General features: G+C 40.6%; 1 protein-coding gene across 3 annotated transcripts in view; it reads right to left on the reverse strand.

Annotated features, from left to right (window-relative positions):
* The window catches only part of BCHE (butyrylcholinesterase), a 51,179-nt gene that overhangs the window by 10,277 nt on the left and 20,146 nt on the right, over nt 1-20,756 (reverse strand). Inside the window, exons 1-2 of one of the 3 annotated variants that reach the window (XM_059479282.1) lie at nt 18,632-18,812; nt 14,021-15,542 (exon numbers count right to left, since the gene is read on the reverse strand). In XM_059479282.1, coding sequence (XP_059335265.1) covers nt 14,021-15,537 — 1,517 coding nt within the window. In that variant the 5' untranslated portion in view covers nt 15,538-15,542; nt 18,632-18,812. Of the gene's footprint in view, nt 1-14,020; nt 15,543-18,437; nt 18,484-18,631; nt 18,813-20,756 lie in introns of those variants that run through there. The other 2 variants (XM_059479283.1, XM_059479281.1) reach the window with 2 other exon arrangements.

A 20,756-nucleotide genomic window follows, 5' to 3' on the forward strand; every position in this document is an offset into this window, starting at 1 on the left:
TTTGTACTGAAAAAATAAAGTTCCATTTGCATGGAAACCTCCATTCTGTCATCTTTTATCAATTCCTTAATCTTCTGCTCTTTTATTTTCTGGTATTGCTTAATCACCTCTGCCTCAGTAATTCCAGTTTTGCCACTTTAGTGGTGGCACTGGGGCCTGATGGTGTGTCCTGAAAAGGCTTTGGGCTGTGCACCTTCAGGACAGGCCTCTATTTCATGGTTTTATCTGGTCAAATCACCTTTCTTGGACAAGATTTATTCAGAGAAGGCCTTAATTTTGTTTGGAGAAAATCATCAAATGGTATGGCTTGGAATGGAAGTTGGAAGATCCAACCTCCTGAAATGAGCAGGGACATCTTCAGCTGGACCAGGAATATGAGCTTCACTGAAGATCTTAGAAAGAATCTTTTTCCTTTTTTACCCTTTTTACCATTTGCAGGAGCAAGTCCTAAGGCAATGAAGAAATGCAATTCTTTGAACTGCTCCCAGAAAAGAAATGCGAGGCAGAAAAACAAAACAAAACAAAACACAACAAAACAAAACAAAACAAACCAAAGCAAAACACAAACTCAAACCACCTGTGTTTAAACTCTGGTGTAAACAGAATTTGTCTCATTCCTGCAGCTATGTTTGCTCTTTTCATATGCCCTGAAATTATAAGCTGGATTCTCTCTACTCTGTCAGTGGCACAGCAGCTCATTTATAGTAAATTATTTTGTTAAGATATGTTTTTAAGTGGAAGTTTCTTCATTGTACTTGTTGTTACTTAGATCAGGTTCTTCCTCCTTTGGGTTTTTCCATCCACAATTGCCAATAACTTCTAGTTTTCGAGATTAATTTATAGCAAGTGTACTAAATTTGATATAGGCGTGAAGAGGGTTCTGAAGAGCTTATTCACCAATCATTTCTCTGTATTTAATATTCATCTTCAGCAACTTTAGAAACAGAAAGTTAATTTCATTCCAATGGAAAATGCAACATGAACAGAGCTCTGTTAATCATAATAAACATACATACATTACCATTCTCATTAATATGATCAATATAGCCTGAGAAACAATACCAGCTCACTGCATTTTTATTAATATTCACACAGCATTACCTTTACAAATGGTTTATCATACAGACACACAAAAATATGTAATTCATCATCTGACTGCTTTTGGTAAACATTCAGGATATAAAGTACCTGGAAAATGTTCCCTTTATTTTTGGGAGCAAGTTCCGAACAGTGAAAAGTCATGGACTGAATTTCATCATTACCACATAGAGGTTATTCTTTTGTAGTGTTAAATTGTACTTTGAAAAAGTCCAGAATGGCAAATATTCTCTGCTAACCCTCCTGAAAACATGTTTAGAGTGCTTTAGGATTTACTTTTGTAAAGCAAGTGTCCTACAATGTAGCTTGGACTGTCCCAAGCTTTCACCATGCTCCTGTTTGTGACTTGTATTGTGGGTTTCTCCAGAGGACAAGAAAAACAACCCCACATCTCAGTGCCCACGAAGATGAATGAAAACTAATGATAATTCTGCTTCACCTTGTGCCTTCCCTGTGCAGAAGGAATTGACATCCAAGGGAGGCCTGTCCCTCCCAGTGTGAGTGGATTGGCTTCACCCTGGTTGGAATTGCTGCTGCTCCTTTCCAATTTGGCCCCTTTTCTTTTAAAAGCTGGTTTAAAGGCAGCAGAGAGGGAATGTGAATCCCTTTCATTGGCTTTTGTGATTCCTGGTGGCTGTGGGGCAGCACTGGCAATCAGCTGGTGTCCATGGGATGGTATTTTATGAAGTGTTTCCATGGGCACAAGAAAAACGGGAAGGGGAATTGCCTTGGAGGGAATGCAACAGCAAAAATAACCCCAGCTCCTGCAGGTTTCCTGCAGCTGCAGTGCAAAACCTCTGAGAATGATGGAAACAGTCAGTTCAGCATCAAACAAGAAGGACAACATAAAGGTTTCACCCCAAGGGTAGCTCTGGGAGTAAGGGCTGCTCCTGCATATCTGATGGTTGGATGATCTTCAAGGTCTAAACCAAACAGATGAACCTTTCTTTTTATTGTTTTTCTTTCCCTTCACATTTTGGAAGGAAACATTTTGTTGTTGATGAGGAGCTCCAGGCCCTCCTGTGCTGCCCCAGCCCTGCTCCAGAGGGGAGGGAAGTGTTTGTGGCATTAGCCAGGCCAGCACAGCCAGGTGTCTTACATGATTCCTGAAGGCCAGGATGGGTGATATCGATACCTATGCTCATTTTCCCCTTGCAGCACACTGCCTGCCAGGTTAATCTCAATTTGGGGGGCTGGTGTGGTCCCTGGGGGGATGATGGGGTAGTGACAGCAGATTTTGTAAGGCTTTGCTTGGATGGCACCATGGATGTGAAAAAAAGGAATAGTTTTCTGAAAATATAAGTTATTAAATTTTTCACATATAATTGATTTAAATGATCATATAATTGAAATTAGAAAATTTTCTCATATAATTGTTCCTTAATAAGGTGCAAAAATCCTGATTTTGTGGCATTTGAGCCTTACTGAGATTGCCACAGTAGGAAAGCAAGGGCTCCTCTGATGAGCACCACGAGTCTGAGGGATGTGCAGGCTCGAATCCTTCCAACTCCCTTTTTAATCAGCTGGTTCTGGGAAGTTCATTATACCCTGCTGCGCTCAGTTCTCACTCCCACATCACACACACGAGTCCATAATCCAGTGACTGCAAAGTGTCCCTGAGCCAGAGGGAAACTGCTTTGCAAGTCCTAGTCTGGGTAAATATTATTCCTTCTGCTGATCCCTGAAGAAAGCAGCAGGATCCAGCTGGCAGAGTCCTTAACTGAGAGAAAGTGGAGAAGAACCTTTGCAGCCAGGCTTTCTTACACCTTCACAGGCTAAATAAAGCTCAGCATATTCCTCCCAGATTCCAGCCTGGACACGGCAGCTGCCTGTTTAAATGCCTTCAACTATAAATTATCGTGGGATGTGATATTATATATCAGTTTCAGGAAATGAAGCAACAAGCTGATATTCCTTTTTTTCTTGGAGGGGTTTTTTTTTGGTTTTTTGGGGGTTTTTTTTGTGCTATTTGCTATTATGTTTTTTGTCTTGTGTTCTGCTCCAAAGAGCCTCATGGAGCACCCATTGAGTTGAAGCAATTCCTGCTCGTGCATGTCATAAATTCCTGCTGGACACAAGGCAGGCCTCAAGGTGTTGGTCATAAATAATGGAGTATTTGAGACATTCAGATGCAGGATGTTCTGCCTCAGCTCTTTGCTGAGTGTTCAGTATTTATATGGCTTTTGGATAGACATGAGAGAGGCAACACTGCAGCTTAGTCCTTTAAGCTGAAGGAACAATTTTACCTCTTTTTTTCCCCCCAGTGTTCCTGCAAAGTGTTTTGTGAGACCCTTCTGCCCTTTTGTGTGGTATCAATTTCAGCTTTCAAGGGCCACTTTTCAAAGCTGTTATTTCTTAACAGTCCTGGCTGCAGGATGACATCAAATGGAACTACAGCTTTTAGTGTTAACTTGTTGAAAAGGGATATTGGGAAATGGAAGAAGGTCCTGAACCCCACTGAGACCTTGCAGGAGGAAGTACCTTCCCTAACAGGTAAGCAAAGAGAGAGTAGACAGGAAGGTATGTGGCACTTGGCCTTCTACTCATCCTCTGGGGCTGTTTTATGCCCTCTGCCACTCCTCTTCCTCCTCATGACCTGGAAAACCACGAATTTACACAATATCTGAACTAGAATTACTCCCTGGAACAAACCAGGGGTTTCATCAGAAACAAAAAAAAAAAAAAAAAAAAAAAAAGAGGATAGGGAAGAGAATAATGTTTTTATAGCCATAAAACTATTAATACTGTGCTTTAAATTCCCACTGTCTTTGGTAAAATTTGTCAGCCCAGCTGGTTCTGAGAAAGAGTAAACACTGTGCTCATGGATATTATTGCTGGTTCCATTCCTTCCCTTCCCTGCCATTAATAAAGTTCATCCCAGGCACTCAGAAATTGTTGGATAAATGCGTTCAATGCTTTTCTTATCTCGAGAGACTAAATTTGCAATTGAGACTGTGTATTTGATACTATGCCAGGATATGATATTTGAGGTTTGTTTTCAATGGAAATTGCCCTAATCATGATTTATTTTCAGGATGGATGCTCCACAGAGCCCTGCACCAACCAAAACCCTCTGGATTCGTTGTGTCCTGATGGATTTCATCACAGTGGCATTTTTCTTTATATTTTCTACTACTGTTTTATTTCTGTGAGTGGGAGGAAGTGCATGAGTCACAAACTTTCATGACCATATAATATAGGCCAAATTGAGCAGTCCTAAAAATGAAACTATTGGGTAGTTTTCAGGAGGGGGAATTTGTGTTGCTGCCTCATCAGAAACTGAACCACTGCAGGTTCGTGCTGGGAAATGTAAGCAAGAGAATAGAGTGCTCTCAACCTTCTCCCCAAATATTTAATAATAATAATGATGATAATAATATTTTCTTATGGTATAAATTCATTATAGGTTTGACATTTACTAGTGGAAATTACATATGACTTCCTTTGATAAGGAAATTTGAATTATGTCCCATTCTTGTAAATTCTTCTGAGTCTCTGCTTTGAGCTGCAGCAAGAGGGAGATCTCCAAATACCAACACATGGACTGGGAGCATGGAAGTGTTGCTCTTAAGGAGAAACAATATGAGAAGAGAGGAGGAACCTGTTTAAAGTTCTTCTCTTTCAAAATTGAGAGGGTTTTGTGGAAATTATTAAATGCAGACTAGTTTCTTGCTAGGAAAAAACAGCTGTTAAACGTCTGAGCATTGCCAGTTGTACAGAAAATCCACTTGGAGGTTGCACCATGAATAAGACCCATGAGAGGCAGATATTTAAAAGTTCATTAAAATGAAAAGCTTTGTTAGAATTAAAAAAAAAAATCACTGTTTTTAAACAGCTGTTCCTGTAGGAAGAGGTGCACATTTGAGGTAGTGCTCTTTAGGGTTTGCATTTTTTGAAATGAAGAAATTCTCTTAAGTTCCTGCAAGGAAAGGTAGAGGACACAGAAGTGTCTGGGGAAGCAGAGAATGTCACCTTTCAATCTGATATTATAAAATTGTGTAATATCACCAACTGCCAGCACAAAATACCCAATTTCTACCAACACGGCTTCAAATTCTTGGGGACAGAATCTCCCAAATCCCAACACTGAATTTCTAACTACATTTCCCCACCACTGCCTTCCCCTGCAGCTGATTGAAAAGAGAATTAAACACCGCATTGAGCTGCCTTCAAAAATGTGGTGTTAGGTAACCTCTGCTGCTCCTCATTTCCTCTCCCCTCGCCTCTGCCACTTCCCTGGAACAGCCAATCTCTGGCGTTGGGGACTAAATTAAAATGTGCACTGGCAGGTTTCCATTCCTCCCCTGGAACTTCTCAGCGTCCCTTCAGATTAGTGTTCCAGAACCACCTGGAAAAATGGGGTTTGCAGACCTCTCCAGCTCCCATTTCTGCCTCCTGGTGATGAAACAGGGACTAAGCTGCAGGAAAGCAGCATGGAAGAAGAGTGGCCCTCAAAAAGGGATTAACTGTGGGTGAGCAAACGTTAATTAGAATTTCTCAGAGCCTTTTCGGACTGTGTGTTTACATGCCTGTAAAATACATTCTCTCTGAAGTGTCTGGCTTTATATGTGAATCAAATACAACTCATAATAAGTCCATGTGTGTCCTTCCTTCATTTCTCTGTTCTCTGGTTTGTTCTCCCCCTGCAAGTCTTTCAGACATTTTCTGCTCTCACATTTCAATCTCTTTTTTGTTCTCTCTCTTTTGTGCATTTCTTGGTCACCTGATGTCTTGCAGCAGTTACATTTCCCTCTCTTGCTTTCCCATTTTCCTTACTTCCCACCAGACACTAAATCATTTACATCTAACTTTCCCACTCCCACTCCCAAATACGAGGTGGCAACCATGCCATGGTTTTATTTCACTCTTGAAACGTTTCTTTCTCTTCACGCCTCTCCATTCCCCAGAATGTGTCTGTGTAGACTCTTTGCCAGGCCCTTGGAACTCTGGCTTGTCACCATCATATTTTCTGGAAAAATTCCCTTGCCCAGGATTTCTCTCCTGGGAAGCTGAGAAGCCTCAGAGAAAAAGGAAAACAATCTTATCTCATTTGCTTCTCCTGTGCTTTGCTGCTTTGAAATGTGGTTTGGACATTGTTTACCAACAGGTGATTGTTTCATTGGTTCCATGTGAATTGTTTTTACTTAATGACCAATCACCCTCCAGCTGTGTCGGGGCTCTGGAGAGAGTAATGAGTTTTTCATTATTATCTTTTACCTTCTATAAGTATCCTTTCTCTATTCTTTAGTATAGTTTTAGTATAGCATTCTTTAAGATAATATAACATCATAAAATAATGAGTTAGCCTTCTAAAAACATGGAGTCAGATTCATAATTTCCTTCCAATGATAGGGACCTCAGAAAATACCACACCTAACTCTCCAATAGAGGCTCTTCAACCCATCTCACTTATGAGGAAAGGCAGAGCCACATCCAAGATTTGGATCCATAAAATCAAAGAATTAGGTTGGAAAAGACCTCCAGGACCCTTAAGTCCAGCTTCTGACCCAGCACTGCCAAGGTCACCACTGTCCCATGTCCCCAAGAGCCACATCCACACGGATTTTAAATCCCTCAAGGGATGGGGACTGTACCACAATCCTGGGCAGATTTACCAGGGCATTTTCCAGCTCCCTCAGCCTCTCCTGGTGCTCCAGACCATTCCCAGCTCCATTCCTCCCTCCAGCCCCTCAGATCTCCCTCTCTTCCAGGGCCTGGTTCTCCTTGCTCAGCCCCAAGCCACCACTGATGGTTTTGATCCCACAGCCTTTGACAATTGAATTTGAGCTTCCCCTGCTCCACAAAGCACTGCCACAGTTCTCTTCCAGGCCATCCTCTGCATTGCAGCTCTAGGTTTAAGTTTTGCTCTCACTCAAAGGCTCCTACAATATTTGGACATTTCCTTAATAGATGTTCTCATCTCCTGTTTGGAAACAATGGTTTGACTCATCTGTTGGAGGGAGGAAAATCCGTGAGGACAGAATTGAGTTTGCTGCACATATGGAAAGGAACTTTGTATAATTTGCAATGTTTGTAATAAAATTAAACCAATCTCAACAATTTGAATCCCAGACTAATTTTCAAAAGGCATCTGAATCCAATACTCCTGTTTTCAGTTTTGAAATTCAATGACAGCTTGTCAGCTTGCAAGCCAGAGAGAGAGAGAGATGCCTGCCAAGGTGAGTCTCTGGTTACTGATATTTTCCATGATCCACTGTTCCCTATTAGTTTGCTAAAAAGGTGTTTCCATTGCTGTTCTGAACAGAACAATGGATGTAAACTCTGGTAAAGACGATGAGTCACTTCTAAGTGGAAAAATAGGAGTAAATTTTCTTCAAAATTAAACCATTTTCCTCCCTTTTTTTCAAGACTATAATTTCTGCAATTTCCTTGCATAGCTCAGAAATTTCGCACATGAAAGACAGTGAAAGAGAGAGCAAATGTGTCCTTTTGGGTCAAAATGAAAGCTTTGATTTTCCCTAACACGGGGAAGAAAGACTTCCCATATATATTTTTGTATTTTTGGGAACCTCTCTCCCACTCTGCTCATACTCCTTTTTTTTTTTCTGGATTCTTGACCTAATCAGGAAAAAATCACTTGTTAAGATGAAAAATTAACTTTTCTGGAAAAGTGTGAGATCTCAGGAGCAGCAGCCTCAGGGAAAGGCTCCTCTTGGTCCCCCTGAGCTCTGATGTGTTTGAAGGCCCCGTGAGGATCAAAGTGACTCCAACCCCAAAACTTTCCTCCATCCCTGTGAACATGAGTGAATCTCTGGCAGAAATACAGCCCACAGTAAATTTCTTTCCTTGAAATGGCTCAGAGGCACATAAAACTTCCAACTTCCTGAAGTATAAGGAAATTAAAAGTGCTAGGAGTTTTTTATTTTTATTTTTTCCCAGTATATTCAGCCCTTCCCATACCCAGAGTATATAGGTCCCCAGTTCAAGTGCTGCCTGGACTCTATATGAGGCTGTTGGTTTTGTTCTCACTGCTCTGAAACTACTCTCCATAAACAGGTTGTGTTAAGTTGGTAACAAAAGCACTGAAATTTATTATGTGTCTACCAGAGGAACATCAGGGAAGGGCAATAATAACCAGACAAAATGCTTCACAGCTTTAGTGGGACAATCAAAGCCTCACAAATTCCCCTAAAACATAGGAGGAAATATTTCAAAGGCTTCACTTTATAGAAAAAGCTACAAAGATTTGTTTCAGCAGTTGTAAAACTGGCAGGGAGACAAGTTTTGCCCGTTTCCTTTTATCAGAAACATTTTTCACAAAGCCTTAAAAAATATTATCTTTGTGTGCTCTGTTATATTCTTGCTTGAGTTCTCAGCCCATCTGATTTGTCTGGCTATTGTCACTTTGCATCTCTCATCACTAAAGAACACACCAAATCTAATGGATAAAGGAATGGAAAAGGCACCCACAGATTTCGGGATCCCATCCTGTTTTCCTGGGGATAAATAAAATTTCCCCTTCCCAGAGCTGGCAGAGCATCCTGGGGCTGGGGATTTGTAGGACCTGCTGGTGTCACCTGCCTGCTTTCAAAAGCTTTCTGAAGAATAACAAAATTGAGGCAGAAAAAGGAACTTCAAAAATGTTCAAAAAGAGAGATTTCTGTTTTTTCATGAGCGTGGCTTAAAATCAAGTGTGCTGGGAAAAATTTAGGAGAAGGCCAATGAAAATTAACATTATTGTTAAAATAAATGTTATTTCCACACAAAGACAATTATACCAGGGCTGATCTAGCACTTTCCCTGACACCACACTACGGTTTCCTGCTGAATCCAATCTCTCTTTGTCTCACTGTGGTGATATCTGGTATTTCATCACATGATTTTGAGGCTATGAATTGATATTCAACTGCCAATACTCTTAAATGCAAGAATAAGCTGAGGAGACCCCAGGTCAAGGTGAAGGGATGAATTCAACCTCAAAGTGTAAATCAAGAACGCTGATTTTGGAATCTGTTCTTTCTTATAACCCAAATATTTTGTTAGGCTTGATTTATTCTGACAGCAGGAGTAGTAATTCTCTTTCTTCCCTTGCTGGTAGAACAAGGATTTTTCAGGGTATGATGAAAATGTTGCTCTTTTAAGGCTCAAATGTATGAAAAATAAAAGTATTTTATGGAATAACTTAATAGCTTAAAAAGGAATGGCTGGGATTCTTGGTTAAACTTACTTGATACCCAAATCCAGCCATGAAAAAGATTTTTTGAGCAGGATCTTCACAGACTATGCCAATATATGGCTGATTCCTAAAAATGACCCTATTCCCTGGGATGCAGAAGAGAAATTGGAGTCTAACAGCAGCACCAGCTCCAAGGCTCACAGGAAAAATGTGTGTTCTGTCTCCTGCTGAACCCTCTACATCTCCAGTCCTGTTTATACTCAAAAATAGAAATGCTTGTCATTTCCCAGGAAAAATGGTCACTAATCACTGCTGTTTATTTTCAGCCAGGATGTGAAATAGGAAGTGTTGGAGATCTGGAAAATTGCATCCACTCCTGCTGGGGACGGTGGTGGGCTGGGAAACCCCTGGGCTGGCTGACAGAGTCCTTCAGTTACTGAGAAATGCAGAAATCAAGGATTTCACACCCTTGGGATGCTTTGAAGGAGCCCCTCTCTGTCCCTAACATCTTTTCTTTTGTCCTTACACGACATTAAGGATTTCTCACAAGTTTTCTTTGCTTTTATCCCTGGAATTCTCTCTCCCATCCCTCTGTGAAGGAAGAGAGCAGCATTTTGTGGGGTTTAGCTGCTGGCTGGGGTTAAACCATGACAGAAAGAGAAAATGTTCCTCAGTGCATATTTTTAATTTTCCTATCAGTATTTTTATTCCTCGCATGATAATAAAACCCAGAGCTCACTAAGGTCAAAGTTTGGGCTCATGAGAAGCAGCTCTGGAACCTCCCAGGCAGAAAACACCAGGAAAAACAAGATTTCTTCCAGTTTTGTTGACTCTACTCCATCTCGTTTTCTCTGCAGGCTGCTCTCCCCTCCCTTGTGCTTTTGTACTTCAGCACATTAGAATATTAGGTCAAACACCCTCACTAAAAAATGTGCTGTACAATATTTCTCATTTTTTGCCTGATTTTTTCTCTTCATCTGCTGGAGACATCAATGGTAATTTTCCCCTCAGAGGTTTGCCCTTTGATCATGCCAGAGTTTCCTACAAACATTTAAGTCAAAATGGGGCTTCCCCAGCTCCTTATAAATGTTTGCTGTGCTCAAATGTGCTGAGAAAAAAAAAGATTGCTTATTAATTTTGGAATTATTAGGAATTTTTATTACTTCCCCACTGCTTGCACACTCTGAATAATGGGACACAGAGCCTTAGGTGTCTCTGCTCTGGATAATGAGTAAAGGGTCACACAGAGGGTTAATCCTCATCTGATCTTTCACTAGCACAGAAATTGCTGGGTTGTATTGTTTTTCCCAATAATGGTGCTTTGGATCCTCGTGGTGGGAGCAGAGGGGGGGATTATTTGCTGTTTGCTGTGGAAACCACTTGAAATTCAATCTGTGGGGTAATCTAATTATAGTGTGAATGATGATCAGAGTAGGTGACAGGACTGACTTCCACAAACTTAAACCTGAATGTACCTTATGCTGTCTAATTTTAGGAGCTGCAGGGACAGGAACAGTGTTTTGTGGAGCAGGTTATTGAGATTTATAAATGCTATAAATATATATATTTCTCTATAGACAGACAGATTTATATAAATAAATATTTATATTATATATAAGCATATAAATATATTGCATTTATAGAATAAAAATATATATAAATATAATATATTTAGATGTATTTATAAATATATATACATTTTTATAATATAAATATATTATATTTATATTATATATAAATATAATAAATATAATAAATATAATATATAATATATAATATATAATATATAATATATAATATATAATATATAATATATAATATATAATATATAATATATAGTATAGTTATATAATAATATATAATTATTATATAATATTATAAATATTATATATTATATAATAATATATAATATATTATATATTATATAATATATAACATAATATATAATATATAATATATAATATATAATATATAATATATAATATATAATATATAATATATAATATATAATATATAATATATAATATTATATTATATTTATATAATATATTTAGATGTATTTTTAAATATATACATGAAAATGAAATACACACATGAAAATGAAATACATACATAATCCAGTGGAAACCAATAGTTCAAAGAAATGTAAATATTGCTCTGCAAAATCAACCATAGACCTGAATTTCTCTTTTTCCACTAAGAAACAGTTGTGTTCAATGGCAGCACGTGCTGTTTCTGGTGGGAGATGCTGCTGCAGGGTGGAACAAGGAACTTCCACTCAGTTTGCTCTCCACCATCCCCAGCCCCAAAGGGACGGTGTCACAGCACATCCTCATGGTGCAGGATGTGCTCCCAAGCCTGTCCCAATGTCTGACTTCATCTTGGGAACCCATCAGGTGCATTTTGGTCCTTGATAAATCAGCCTCAGCTTAATTCCAGACTGAACCCCACAGAAAGCCTTGCTCTGCATCACAGCCCTCCCCACCAAACTCACGCAGAGGGGTGTGCTCAGGCTCTCAGCAGAGAGGGGGCCGGGAAGAGCTCGTGGATTAAATTTTAGATTAAATTTTACAATTATTAAAGCTGTATGAAAGCATTATGCAGTGATGAGTACAGCTATTGGTACAGTTATGTTCTGAGTTTTAATATGCTCATCTCTTCTGGTAAGAGAAATATTTATTACAAGCTCCAGCATATAAAGGGGATGGGATTTATTAAGGTAATTAATCCTCCTACAAATCAAGGCAATCCATCAATCAATGAATCAATCAGATACATTGATAAGTAAATCTGTTAAAAAAGGGATGCACATAAAAATTAGCATTGAGCTCACCATGGAGGATGAGGGGAAGGGACAGCACAGGGCTGGGGTTGGCAGCCTCCAATTTTGGGGTGTCCTGGAGCTGGAGAGAGCCCAGGCAGGGGCAAAATGTGGAATTGGGATGGATGGGGGAGCCTTTGAACAATGGCAGCCCCAAGATAACACCACGAAGCACAAACAGCTCTTGCCTTGGATGGATGAACAGGGAATGTCAGGCTGAACTGGGAGGGAGAGGTGGCACCTGGAATTACAACTCTGTGGGGATGAGTGTTTAATTCTAGCAGGGAAAGTTCCAACAAGGTGTGGATGGATCACAGGTTTAAAGGTGTAGAGTTATAATTTGAGAAAAAGCACATTAGTGCAAGTCTCAAGGGTATGGCCTATTTGTTTAACAAACAATTTAAAAAAAAGGATTAAGGAATATTTTAATAGATCCTTAATAATCAATCTCTATATGGAACAAAAATCATAAAATGAATCTTACAAATTATCAAACAAAATGTAAAATCTGGAAAATGCAGAATTAGAATAGGCAAATTCAGCCTGGAAACACTTACTTTTATAATGTAATGTTTTAAGTGGAATTAAGGTTTAAAACAACCTAACAGTGTTTGTTCTGGATTTTTAATCAGTGGAAACATTTTTAATCAGTGGGAACATTTCAGTCCTACCTGTGTTTTGTGTTATGTACAAGGTTGGGTGGACTAAATGAGCACAGTGGTCCCCTCTGGTTTCTAATCTATTACAAAAATTAATTAGATCCTGTTCCAATGTTGATTTCCCTTTACAAATCCATATATCCTTGACAAATCAAATACAGGCTCCACCTTAGAAACAGAATTAATGCAGGATTTTAACATTAAAGAAATGCTTTTAGAGTGTGAATTGACTGTTTGGTTGTGTGTTCTCCAAGGAACAGCTTTTTGTATGTATAATTTTCTCAGGAGAGAGCACAAACCAAACTTCTGTAAAAAGAAATCTTCCCTTCCCACCAGGCTTGGGACTAATCCTACAAGATTATTGCGGTGGGGGCTGTTTTTGTTACTGATCTGAAACGTTTTCATTTCAAACTGAGCATGTCATGGAGAGCCCCCAGCCCTGCTGAGAGGAGCAGGGGCTGCCCAGGTGGAGAGGGGTTGGATTTATCCATTCCAACACCCAAATTAAATATTCCTGTTTGCACCTTGTGCAGGCTGGGCCATATTTCACTTCAAGACGAGTGGACTGGAACTGGAGATTTTGTCCTGGGCTTGCACTCAGCACACAGGGAGGAGAGGCTTTATGAAATCCCAATTTCTTCATCGTGTGAACATAACACACCTCCCTGTTATACACCTGAATTTTCTCAGCATATTACATCCTCTAGGAAACTGGGCTTTTTTCCTCCTACTTCTACTGCTGGAAGTCTTTTATAGTGTTTGAAATATTTTGTTTCCAACCCTTGAAACCATTACCTGCCTTTGGAACAACCGCTGCCCTCGCAAAGAAATGTTTTGTATTTGCTTTTATGGGTGGATAAACATTGATCCCTTAAGCTTGCCCAATACAGGGAGCAAACATCTACAGTTTATTTTACTGAAACCTTAGTGCTTTTGTCAGAACTAAAATAGGAATTCTGGATAACTGAACAATTAATCTCTTTCCATCATTCCATCAATTAATAATTTCCATCAGGCTCCAAAGCAGCACTGAAACAGCCAAGCTTTTCCCCCTGCTGAAACAACGTCCAACCAACTAACTAACCAACCAACCAACCAACCAACCAACCAACCAGAATAAACTCACCCAGTTTTGGCAAAAGTTGCCTGAGATTTCCTCTGCTGAAACAACATCCAACCAACCAACCAACCAACCTCCCAGAGTAAACTCACCCACTTTTGGCAAAAGTTGCCCAAGCTTTTTCCCCCTGCTGAAACAATGTCCAACCAACCAACCAACCAACCAAACTTCCAGAGTAAACTCACCCAGTTTTGGCAAAAGTTGCCCAGTATCTCATCATAGAGCGGCTCAGGAGCTCCTCAGCCTTGGTGTAGTTGACTCTCCTCTCCAGGGGCAGCCCGAACACAAACTCGATCTCGTAGCCATGCAGGACCCCCATCCACTCTGGCCAGGGCAGCTTGGAGGAGCGATGCTCAAAGAAATAAAAGAAGACGTGGTTGCCCAGCTGGGCGAAGCTGGTGCTGAACTCCACCACGGGGCAGATGATGATGGAGTCCCCGACAATGTCGTCGATGGCATCCCGGTAGTGCTCCGGCTTTCCCAGGTTCTCCCAGTCTGTGTACTGGAAGATGATGGACTCTATGGCCAGTTTGCTGGCTCTTGGGAAGGCCAGATTTAAAGCTGCCTCAAACTGGGTTTTATTGATCAAGCCATCGCTGTCCTTGTCCAGGCCAGGCACTCCGTATGCCAGAAATGATAAACCTTCATCCTTATTAACACCTACCAGGATCTGAGTCTTTTTTAAAAGACCCTTCTCCACCAATACTTCTGGCATGTCCGTCAGGAAATCGCCGTCCACGCTCGGGGGGAATTCTATTTGTAAAAGAGAACTCTCTGAAACGGCAAAAATTTCATTTTCCACTATTTCCTTTGGGTCCTTGTCTTGGAGGCAGAAAAGGAGCTCTGACTCGTTGCTGGTGGGACACTGGAGCTGTTTGGCCAAAGCCACTGCTCTGTTCCTGGCCTCAGAAGATGTGATTGCAGCCCAGGCGGCATTTGCAGACCCACTCTGCATGATGGCCCTGGTGAATAAAGGGTGGCTTTCAGGAGAAAGGAGGTGATAGCTGACAGAGGCCGAGCCAGCGCTCTCTCCAAACAGAGTCACGCTTTTGGGATTGCCTCCAAAGGCTGCTATGTTCTCCTGGACCCACTGAAGTGCCAACCTTTGATCAAACAAACCTGCATTCCCAGGAGCTTTCTCGTTTCCTGGCAAGGACAGAAATCCCAGTGCACCAGTCCTGTAGTTCATGGAAACCACCACCACTCTTTCCACCCTGGCCAGAAACTTCCCATCGTAGACAGGCAGGGAAGTGGACCCAGACTCGAAGCCGCCCCCATAAATCCACACCATGACAGTGGCGTTCTTGGGCCTGGGAGAAGGAACCCACACATTCAGGTATAAACAGTCCTCACTTAGGTTGGTTTTTGGGTTCCACATCTCTGAGCCAGCAAAGCCGGGGTAAGTTGTGTCTAGGAGCTGGTAGCAGGAGTTTGCGTGTTTGGTGGCGTCCCAAACATCTGCCCATTTCTCCCGAGGTTCTGGCTTTTGGAATCTCAGCTTCCCAATGGGGGGCTGCCCGTAAGGGATTCCCAGGAAGGCTGTGACTGTCCCCCCCAGCACCTGCAGGCTGGTCCCTCTGACTTTGCCCTTCTGGGTTGCAATGATGTTCTCCTCAGGCACCACCTTACTGGTGAACACGGACAGGAGGAGAAAGCCCATCAGAAACCCGGTGAAGAAACTTAAACCATTTGTCCAAATCATGATGCCTGGAACACAGGATGAAAAATAAATGAAAATTAATTCAGAAAATGAAAAATAAATGAAAAATAAAATTCAGAATTAGCATTGCAATATATTAGTACCAAAACGGTTTGTTAAATAAGAGTGCAAGTCATCCCAGGGGATCTGAAAATGAGAAGGTGCTGCTACACAAAGCACAGAAGTTTTAAACTGTAAGTTCTTGTCGGTTATTTGTGTTGCAAAGATTGTGTTCAGTATTTAGTATTTGGTCAGTACTTCAGAAAAATTCTCTTGCTAAAAAGTGTAGAACTGGGGAAGACAAACCAGGAGACATGGAATCATACAAGCAGGCTCTGACCACTGCAGATGATTTACCCACCAACCAAAAACTACATGAATAATTTCTTCTAAGATCTTGTTTTTCTAGAGCATCTGAACCAAGTCTACAGCCAGAAGAGTCATATGAAGCAGTCATACTTCTACTATTTAGAATTAATGTTAAAATGCTAAAACATCAAGGATTTTTGAATATATGAAGATAGTGCCTAATAATTTGGGTAAGGTCTGCTCTTTCCTTCCTGAGAACTTTTCCAAGTGATAATTAGTATTACCTTAAAGCTAAGTATATAAATGTTGATTATGTATCACATTTAAGCACTCTAATAATCTTACTTACCCCAACATTTTCAAATAAAACCTCAGCACCACCCTTGAAACTGAAAATTCGCAAAAAGCCCATTTGCATAAATCCATTTCTATGGTTTACATATCTGAAAATGCTCAACAAAGCTCCCTTCTATTTTTTTTTTTTGCCAGTTTCCCAGTCACACATGGCATGCTTTGTCCTGTCCCTTTAAACAGGCCATTCTTTGTTAATGAGGAGCACTCGTGGCCTTAAAAGGAATGAGGATAATTTCTCTGGAAAATACAGCTGTGGCCCAATTTGAGCTCCTCCTGCTTGTTTGCCTGTTCTTGGAAGGAAAATGCAGCAGAGGGGTGGAAGGGAAGATTTTGTGCGAAGGGGCTCCTGATTTTGAGACAGCATCAAAGGAGCAGGGAGGAATCTTCAGGGACAATATTTTTAGCATTCATCTAAACAGACAGAAAGTAGATAAATTTTAGAGAAGATAAACATTTATGGTTGTTTTGTTAAAATAAAATAGATGAGGTGGCAAAGGGGGGTGATGGACTTCAGAGTTGGTTTTACATTCTACCAAGAATTCAGCCTGACTGAGAGAAACCTGCAATTGTCCCATTTTTGGTTAAATAGTAGAGATGTGATTTGTCAGCTCACGGGGTCCAGCAGCTCCCAGGGAGTTTGGGTCAGCACAACTCGCCCTGGCACGGGCAGGAGGCTCAGTCACAAATTCACTGGCTTTGGTTCCCCTCTTTCTGTGCCAGGCGTGGGAACAGGGAATATCCGGAGTGTGAAAGGCCCCACAGGGATCATCCAGTGCAGCTCCTGTTCTTGCACAGACACCCCAGAAATGCCACCCTGGGCATCCCTGGGAGTGTTGTCCAAAAACTCCTGGAGCTCTGGCAGCCTTGGGGCTGTGCCCATTCCCTGGGCAGCCTGGGCAGTGCCCAGCACCCTCTGGGTTGGGGGAAGAACCTTTTCTGATATCCATCCCAAACCTGCACAGAGACCAAAACAAGAGCCTGTATTTACCCAAGTTTGCTAAAGCACTCTGTCTCTGAGACAACTGGGCAGAATTTACCAGGTTTGCTGAATATTTCCAGCCTGCTAAACCAACACAGACTTGGGATTATTTTTCTTAACACAGCACGTTTCATTTTAAAACACTCTCAAGAGGATTTAAGAGAGGCCATAGAAGGAGAGGTGAGAAGAATGATTTGGTTTGCTCTGTAAATCTGTGCTTAAAAAATCATTAGTGTTGAGCATCCCAGGGCTTCTCTCAGCCCCGCTGCAAAACCAAACCCAAAATCCTGAAAAGCCACCAGAGCTGGGAGAAGGATAATGATGGAGGAGGGATCCAGTTGGGTTTTGGAGCGCCCAGTAACACTGTGAGATGGGAGAAGTTATTTCTCCAAGTCTGTTGTGGCACTGGTACTTCGGTGAATTTGATCACAACAAAACCACAACAAGCTGGACATAATAAAGTATTTAAAATATTGTCATTATGAAGAGAAAATGATGCTAAGAAAAACAAGAGACTTTAAAGTTCCTCAAGATTAATCCACCTGAATACTAATTAAAATTAATTATTCTCCTGTACTTTCCTGTTAATTAAAAAGAGATGGGATGAACAATGTAGCATTGCAAAATACAGAGGCAATAGTTTTAGATCATAATGGTAGTGAGAAAAAAACCCAAAAAAATCAGTTCTGTTCCTTTTAAATTAGCTCTGGCATTTCAAAGAACAAGTTGGATCAAGCTTGAAAAACACAGAAGTTTTGTACTACTGAATGAGAGAACTCATCTACTCCCAGGTCACTCTGCCAATATTAACAAAAGTAACAAGTGACAGAGGATTATTATTACACCTTGAATGCCTGGCAAATATTACATTTAATAAGGATTTTAATGCTGCTTTAAACCAAACTCAGCAACGTAAAGCAAACCGAGCAAAACAAACATTACTTGATTGTTACAATGAGAGTAAAAGGGTCAGAAGATTGCTTTAGCTCGTCAACACCAGCCCAGCAGAGTTATACCAAACAGTGTATTTGCACATTGTAAAAACCTGCTGCTCTAGTAGTTTCCCCCAGCAAAAGTTAAACATACTCTACTTTTGCATTCTTATTCAGCGAGGGAACACTATTTATCTCAAAGCCTCTTTCCTCCCCCTTGCAAATCTTTACCCAGCCAAAAAAAAATCTATACACTGGACTACGTAATCGCTATTTAAATAGGAAAGATGGTTGAATTAATAAGTGATTTCTAGCTCAGCTTAATTTACTTAGCCCAGGATCCCTTGAATAATGCCAAGCTCTGCTACACACGCCGTTCCATTTGCAGAGCAGAGGCAGCTTCCCCCGGAGAGCAACAAATGGGCAGAGCAGAGCATTCCCTGCGATCCCAATCCCCGCGCAAATCAGGCTGAACCGCAAATTATCCCGGCAGGCAGAGACGTGCAAAGAGAGAATCACTTACCCTGCTTCTATTACAAGGAACTACAAAGTTTTTAAGAGTGGGGCTCTTGGGATCCCTGGGGGAAATGCAGCGGTGCAGCTGCTGCTTTAAGCCCGTAAATTGGCCGGTGCTGACATTATAATCAACTCTTTCTGACATGGAGCTCGCGAGAGTTGGCAGCAGCCACTTGATCTGCCTCCCATCCCACATCTGCTCCCAGAGCTGCCCTGGAAATGCTCCAGGGACAACCCCAGGCTGGGCAAAACCAGGCACAGGGCTGGGGGAACACAGGGATTTGCTCTGTGCGTGGGGCATCTGTTTATAGGAATAAATAGAAATGTAAATATTTCAAGCCTCTCATTTTGCTTAGAGCATTCTCACCTGTAATTTTTTTTCCTGTACTCAAACCTCAGATTTTCTTTGTAAATAAGTATTTTCTTTGTAAATAAGTATTTATTATTGGTTTTAGCAGCTGTGGCAGATAAAACAGGAATGTGCCCTGCCTGGACATGTCAAGCACCAGCTGCATCACTTGGCTCCTGCCCAGCCAGGCCGTGGCACAGATCTGTATTGTCCCCTTCTGATTTTAGGGTTAAAAATGGGACCTGTGTGGTGTCACATGCTGCTTGCCCTCTTTCCTTAACCCTCAAACAGGAAATCACCCGTGGTGCTGCGCACACCTGAAATCCTCCTTTTTCCTGAGGCTACTGAGTATTTTTCCTACCAGAATTCCAGGCCGCAGGTGCAAAGCCAGGCTGAACCATGGCTGGGGGATGTGTCCCACACCACAGCATTAAAGTGCAATAATTCTGTAGGGTACAGATCAAAACAGAGGCATGGGGAAAAGAAAAAATTTCATACAACACCCTTACAAACTTTCTTGTCAAACCTCCTTCCCTGAGCCACCCCAGACAACACCCCATGGAGCTGGGACTGCTGTCCCCCAGCAGCATCTGCTCTCTAGCTCTGCTCTGAAGAAATAAAAAAAGCAATTTTTCCACAATTTAAGCTTTTTTTCCTGCTGTCCACATTTGCTTCCCCCTTTAGAGCCGAACACAATTACCTTCCCTGTTTAATAATCAAACTACAGCTCTGTTTCAATTACACAAAAGCAATATTTGGCAACGCACAGAAGAGGAATAAAGCAGAAATAAAAAAGTTAAGGATGAAGTTTATAGACCTTAATATGGAGATTACAAGTGGGGTTTTTAAAGCCAGCATGGGAATTAGTGTTTTAACAGAGGAAAGTTCAAGAAAGCAGGATTATTTAATTTCTCCTGGTAATTTTACCATGTCCTTTAGGATCAGACCTTCCACAGGTATTTTGCATGGATATGTTCACTGGAGAGAATTTGTCCCACTCTAAACACAAACCACCATTGCAGGGGTTGAGACTGGCTGATTTTTAGGATTCCTTCAACTCAGGCCTTTTGAGGATTCCATAATTTTATGAAAAATCACTAAACTTTCTGCACAGAACTGTGCAATACAGTGGGATTTCAGAATTCTTAACCAAGATTGTTAATTCACCAGTGTACTATAAATATTCAATAATAAAATAATATAATATAATATAATATAATATAATATAATATAATATAATATAATGTATATGTAATGTAATATAATATAATATAATGTAATGTAATGTATTGTAATATAATATAATATAATGTAATATAATGTAATGTAATATAATATAATATAATATAATGTAATGTAATATAATATAATATAATATAATATAATATAATATAATATAATAATTAGCAATAAATATGTATTAATAAAACTTTAATAGTAACATATTTAATAAAAATTTAATAATTTTTTTATAATTAGATTAATTCAGAATTATTTCTGGTGACAGCTCTTGCTGATGAAAACCTTTCAAGTGCAGGAAACACTGAATGGTGCTACTCAAACTGAGGCAGTTCTCAGTGTTTCAGTATTTGCTGCCTTTCTCTGCTGCCTCCTCAGCCCATTTGGGGACGTGTCCAGGTGACACACACTTCCTTCATTTCTCTGACATCAGAGGGATGAATCATAACCCCTAAATCTTGTTAGAGGCCACTTTAAAGCAAATTTCAGTTGCTTATGACCATGCTCGTGCTCTCAACCTCTTTGCCTTGAGCAGCAGAGCAGC

The sequence above is a fragment of the Ammospiza nelsoni genome, chromosome 10 (genome assembly GCF_027579445.1).
Source record: "Ammospiza nelsoni isolate bAmmNel1 chromosome 10, bAmmNel1.pri, whole genome shotgun sequence".
Lineage (NCBI taxonomy): Eukaryota > Metazoa > Chordata > Aves > Passeriformes > Passerellidae > Ammospiza > Ammospiza nelsoni.